We start from the raw sequence: 6,426 nt of genomic DNA, 5'->3' as shown, positions 1-6,426 counted from the left end.
TGGGGTTGCGTACCCCGGATTTTATGAACGGGAAGCCGTGTCCGGTCCCCAAGTTGATAAGTTACCATAGCATTGTTGAAGTCACAAGGTGCCTCGCACTTATTTTCTTGCTTTTATTTTGGGGCTGCTTTCGACTAGCCCCCTCAGAATCGCTGTCAGTCACATCTTCCACAATCCCCTCAACCAGGGTTTCAGCTGTATCAATATTTTTCACTAGAGGTGCATCAGTGAGGGTAAGCCCTCCATGCACGGCATGTGAGGCTTCAAGGTATGGGTCTTCCCCTGGATGTTGCATAATGATCACCATGTTACAGGTCTCTTTCACAAATTTTATCAAAACTTTTCCCTGAGCCTTAGTTTCGGGTTAGTCCTCTATCTGCACTTGCTTGTAACAGCTTTCCGGGATGTCTTCATCCATTTGTTGGGCCTCTTTGCAGGCTTTTACTGCAGATCTCAAAGCCCTGCTATAGCATTCCCAGGAGTCAGCCTGACATCCCCCGTACACATCCTACCCCATTGGGGGTTGGGAACTTCATTGATAAGTGGTAGATTGAGGTCACGATCCGCATTTCCCTTATGATGGGCCTGCCCAGGATCCCGTTATAGGAGATGTCTTCATTCACTATCATGAACTCTGCAACTTGAGTGGTAGCCCGGGGTTCTACTCCAAGGGTGATCGTGAGTCTTACCCTTCCAACAATCTGGACAGCATTCCCCGTGAAACCATACAATTCATTGTAGCAGGCCATCATGTCTTTATCTGCCATTTTCATTCTTTGGTACGCACTGTAGGCCAGGATATTGATAGAGCTTCCGTTATCGACGAGAAGCTTGTGCACATTGACATTTCCGATCACGGCTGTTACCACCAGGGCAACGCTATGAGGATGGTGTACCGCGCGTGCATCCCCCTCAGTAAAGGTAATGTCCATGGTCTCCCCTTTGAACATTTTGGGAGGCCTTTCAGACATATGGCACACATTGATTAAGGGCGGCCTTCGGGCTTCCCGTACATATCTTTTCATAGCACTGCGTCCCTGGCCCCCCACGAAGGGTCCTCCGATGATCATTCGTACACTACCAGCTCGAGTGCTACGGTTGGCTTCCTGGTTACTTGTCCTTTCAGCTTTCTTTTCCTTATACTTTTTAGCCTCTTCGGCTACGAATTCGGTCAGGTATCCGGTTCTGATTAAGTCCTCTATGTGGTCCTTGAGATGCACACATTCTGCCGTGTCATGCCCATTTAAGTCGTGGAAAGCACAATATTTCCCCTGGTCTTTCTTTCTAGGGGGTCCATTTCGAAAGGGCTTCCGGAAGAGTCTCGCCTTATCTCCAACCTCGAAAATATGATCTATGGAAGCTGTCAGAGGCGTGTATTCATGGTATGTTGCCTTTCTTGTCTTCCTCATCGTTAGCCTTGACTTGTCGAAGCCCTGCGTGCTGGTTGTGTTCACAGTAATGGGCGAAGTCTTGCCATTTCGGCTCGAGGATTTTTCAACAGCAGGCCTTATGTAGGGTTTTCTCTTGTAGGTGTTCCTCCTATCTGGGCTGTAAGACCGGTCTCTCTTGTTTTTCCAGCTACTACGGCTTTCAGCTTTCGACTCCTTCTTCAACTTAGCTAGAGATTCCTCAATTACCTTATGGGGTTCTGCCCTGGCACAGAAGTCAGCCAGGGTTTCGGGCTCCCGCCCTTGCAACTCCTTCCAGAAGTCTGTTCCGGGCCTTACCCCCGCTATCAAGAAATTCTTCAGGGTTTCTTTTGATGTTGGCCTAACTCGGGGTACTTCTGAGTTGAAGAGTTTGAAATACTCTCTTAATGTCTCGTGTTCCTTTTGCTTAATATTAGCTAGAGTGTTGGCAGGTGGGGCATAAGTAACGGAAGCCATGAATTGTCCCACAAACAGCTCACACATCTTCCTCTAAGAGCTGATAGAATTAGCAGGAAGCCTCTTGAACCAGTGGTGAGCGTCATCCCTGAGGGTTGCAGCCAACAAGCGACATTTTGTGAGGTCTGGAATCTGGTAGACCTCCATCTCAGTGTCAAACCGGCTAAGATACTCCACGGGATCCATAGTTCTGTTAAATCGCAGGTCGCCAACCCTCCTGTAGATACGTGGTAGGGGTGACTCCCTAACCCTCTTAGTAAAGGGTGACTTAACGGTAAGCTCGGCTTTCGACTTCTTATCGGTCTTCACTTTCTTTAGGGCTTCCAGCAGCTCTTCCATCTTGCACTTATCATCCCCATCATCAAGTGCAACCCCATAGTCACCCTCCAGGCGCTGATCTTTCTTCTTGCTTATTTCCTCATCATTGTGCTACCCTGAGCTTTCCTCATCATCATGAATGGAGATAACCTTTGACGGCCTTTCGTTTTTATCCTTTGACCGAGCTTCAGACACGGGCTTCTCCTGTCTCTGGCTGGGAGGAGCTTTGCGTTGCGACCCTTCAGGTCCATCCCCGTTAGGGGCCTTGTTGCCAAGCATGTGCCGCAAGTATTGCTCGGTCAGTTTCCTTCCAAGGCGATCGAACACACTAGCAGCCTGTGAGTGTTCTCCATCATTCATCTCGGGGTTAGCTTCCCTCTCAGGGTTGCCACTCTCCTTCCTGCCACCTTCTCCATCAAAATCAAGCTTGGTGGGAGTCACCTTGCAAGCCTTTTTCGAACTCGCTGACTTTCTTTTCAAGCAGGCGATCCTCCCACTCATTCTCTTCATTTTTGCCTTCATCTCCTCGCGTGTTAATTCCCCGCTCGGAACGTTGCTTTCATCTTGCGTAGCGCCTTCTGGCGTTTTGGGATTTTCTGGGTTTTCGGGAATTTCTGACATCTCTCCTCTCTAAGATCAGTTATCCCCTCCTTCTAGCGCCAAAAAGTGTTGTGAGAGGAATTGATACAACACCCCCAGAACCGCATAGCACAATTATAGGGATATTCGTTACAAGTACGATTATCACGGCTAGCTTTTAGGGGCTACCGTTTACATAAACTAAAGAAAAATAAATGTGTTTAAGGGCTGAGCTTGCAAAGAACCAAACAACGAGGCCGGAATTGTGGAATTCCGTCCTACAATTGCCCGGAAATATACGTCACAAAGATTACACGTGCCTCTCTTTAGAGTGTAGAACTCGTGAGTAAATGAATCCGAATCCGTCCCTTTGCAAGGTGCCTACATACCCTATTTAAAGGGATCAAGCCCATGTAGTTCTTGATTTAGGACTCTGAAGAGATAAGCTCTTATCCCCTCTAGTTTAGGATAAAACAACTTCCTCTTGTAGTTATCTAGCGGTATCCCACTCCAAGTAGGTCACTTGAAGCCTTTACCTTCAATATATATCCGAATTTATGACCTAGATATATATATATATATATATATATATATATATATATATCTATACGTTGTAATTATCTTCAAATAAGCATGATTATCCTTTAAACGGTCGATAAAGAACAGCTGATACACTCCCAATCCACCTCCAATTCGTCCTCCTAGAAACAAGGAAGAAGAGTCCTGCTTGGAGTGTGCCTGCCGTTCTGCCCAGGCGGCGGGAGCTCTGCCAGCGGCATCCCCTAACTGCAGCCCTGTAGCTGCAAGCCAGGATGCACTTAGCGGTAACCCCTAGCAGAGGTAACCCCTAAAGCGCCTTCAGGTGCAACCTCATGCTGATGGCAGCCTTCATCGTGCTTCCAATGCAGGTCCATATACCTCCTTGTATGCCTCCAACGGTTCACCCAACCATGGTGAAGCCCATTATCCTTAACCAGATGATTCCTGTAAACCCAAATAAAGCCCAAATAATATGATGGGCTATAAAATAAGCCCAGGAAGATTTTATGGCACAACAACACGCACTGATCTTCGTTTTCAAGTTCGCAAAACTTGCGTCTTTGTTTTCAAGTGTCATATAACTTGCTGGTTTGGTTAAAATCACTGATTTCTACCGTTATGCTGTCGAACTTTTGACTCGAAATCACTGAAATTTCAAATCGGGTTTGCTTATTTCGCGAGTTATTCGAACTGAGGCTTTGTGATTGTGATCGAACTGATATACTGAGTTTATAGTCGAGTGGGTTGTAGTTATTTGCTGTTTGAGTTCGAATCAGGGATTGAAAACCCTTGTTTTTCGATTTGGGGTTTCGAAATTTTAGGATTCTTAAGAGTGATTTGGGGTTTTTCCATTTTAGAGGAGTTACTTGGAGATATTCGACTGTTTTGGGACTTTTTGGTTCATGTTGGATTGAATTTTTACACCTAAATTAATTAAGTTTTAATTCGAGATTAAATCGATATTTTGAATTATTAATTAATTAATTAATTGTTAATTAATTATTAAGTGAAATTTGCGAGAAATTTGAAAAGTATCGTTTAATTTGATAAATTCTTGCTTAATTCATTTTTTAATTATAAAAATGGTTGGAAAATTTGTCATCCAAGAGACCAATTACAACGCATATTTGGACCCTGAAGTCTGCCCGAGCCGGTTCAAGCACTGGGTGAGATTTCTCAACGAACAATGTATTGCCAGTACTGCCCTCACCGCATCTGTAGATTTACAGATACAGCCACTCTACGACTTCTACTCAACCGCGCTGAACTCTACACTGCTAGAAGAGTACAGAATGATCGGAGACATAAGGCTTGGTGATGTGAACGGCCAAAAGAGTATATTGATTACATCTGATGATGTTAATCGTGTTTTGGGTTTTCCAAGGGGCAACTTTGCTGAAGTTCCAGAAGAACCGGAGTTGGTACAGTTCTTTCAGACCATACAGTACCAGGGAGATATCAATCTTCCCAAGATGCCTAATGGTCACTTGAAGCCTGAGTGGGAGATTTTCTTTGACACCTTGGCTAAGGTGTTCTCCCCTACCGATCGCAGAAACTTCCACAACATCTCCAATACCCTTCAGGTTTTTGGACTTTGCATTGCTTATAATCGTCCAATTGACTTTGGAAAGATAATCCTGAAGGAGATTCTGAGGAAAATGGGACCACTGATGAGTCGATTAGTGGAAAACAATGATAAAGTTGAATGCTTCTACCCTCGGTATCTTATGCTGCTTCTGAATGACAAGATGACAAAAGTTGATAAAAACTTCTACTTCAACAGTGAACGAGCTTTGGTGAAGAAGGCCAGTACTAAGTTGGTGAATAAGCTCGCAAAATCCACGAAGCACAATCAAGTTCCACTTGTAGTCACTCCATTCATGTCAGAGATGTTCAACGCTCCGTTGGCACCTCTTTAGTTTAATGTGGCTCAACCTGAACCTCTGCAACAACAACAACCTCAACAACAGCAACAACCACTACAACAGCTACTTCCACAACAACAACAACAACACTCTCCACAACAATCACCTCAACCATCACCTCAACAATCACCTACTCAATCACCTATCCACCAACAACATCAATTCCATTCATTTGAAGATAAGCCTCAACAATACAACTTCTTTGAAACTCATCCATCTTCATCTGAACCCATCATACCACTCACTCAAACATCACCTATCCCTCAAACACAATCAACCTCACAACCACTGCCATCAGAATCTGCATCAATCCAGATCTTCAATCATTCAGAGATGACTTACAGGTAGCTCAGGTACTTTCTAACTTCTCATCTAATTTTAATGTTGATATCTCTGATTATGGTTGTAACTTTGACTTGTTTTGTCAGCCTGCCAGCAATGAACCTGACAACACACATGTTCATATCCCCGCTGATGTTTCATTTCAACAAACTGTCTCTTCTCCAAACACTTCAACCAACACTACTTCAAAACCTGTTAAGAAAGTTGCTAGGAAGAGGAGTTCAAGTAGTTGATGAGTCAACCCGCAGCTCTGTCTTCCCAAAAGAAGCAACGAGTTGAAACCTCGAAGACAACTGCAGCCACATCCTCGCCTTCCCAAAAAGGCTTGGACTCTGATATGGCAATACAGTCTCTGGTTTCATTCTCTCAACCAAAAGAAGCTATTGGAGTTGACCGTCCAGCCACGGTAATCTGTACTGAGTCAAGCACTGCTCTGGCACTCACGCTAGTGCAAAATCAAGCCAATACACAGGTTACTACACTTTCTGAGAGCACAGTTTTTCAAAACCAAGTTACTATGTATGAAAACTTTGTCGATCACTCTTTCTTCAATGATCAGGAGCTGCTTGGCAATGTGCAAGTACATCTGCCATCAATGGCATCCGGAGGACAATTTGTTCCTCCACTACCTTTGAACCCATCTCAGGGAACATTGGTAGTATATACAGGTACAGCTGGAGCTATGAGTGAATCGAGTGATGAAAGGCAAACACCGAGCGATACACATGCACGTGAGGCTAGTGAAACAACTTTGAGTGTACGTGAGGTGAGTGCACACACTGACCCAACTCTTTTTGAGGAACAAATTGCAAGGTTACAAGCTGAACTTGCCAGAA

At 44.6% G+C, this 6,426-nt stretch overlaps 1 protein-coding gene across 1 annotated transcript; it reads right to left on the bottom strand.

Annotated features, from left to right (window-relative positions):
- Positions 1 to 453: 453 nt before the first annotated feature.
- Positions 454 to 1,913, bottom strand: LOC135151453 (uncharacterized). The gene is made up of 2 exons (XM_064089904.1): positions 690 to 1,913; positions 454 to 585 (listed from the first exon to the last, which is right to left on the bottom strand). The coding sequence occupies exons 1-2, from the start codon at positions 1,911 to 1,913 to the stop codon at positions 454 to 456; spliced, it is 1,356 nt and encodes a 451-aa protein (XP_063945974.1).
- Positions 1,914 to 6,426: the final 4,513 nt, after the last annotated feature.

This window comes from Daucus carota, chromosome 3 (assembly GCF_001625215.2).
Source record: "Daucus carota subsp. sativus chromosome 3, DH1 v3.0, whole genome shotgun sequence".
Classification (NCBI taxonomy): Eukaryota; Viridiplantae; Streptophyta; class Magnoliopsida; order Apiales; family Apiaceae; genus Daucus; species Daucus carota.
This window is presented reverse-complemented; position numbering and strand designations above follow the sequence as displayed.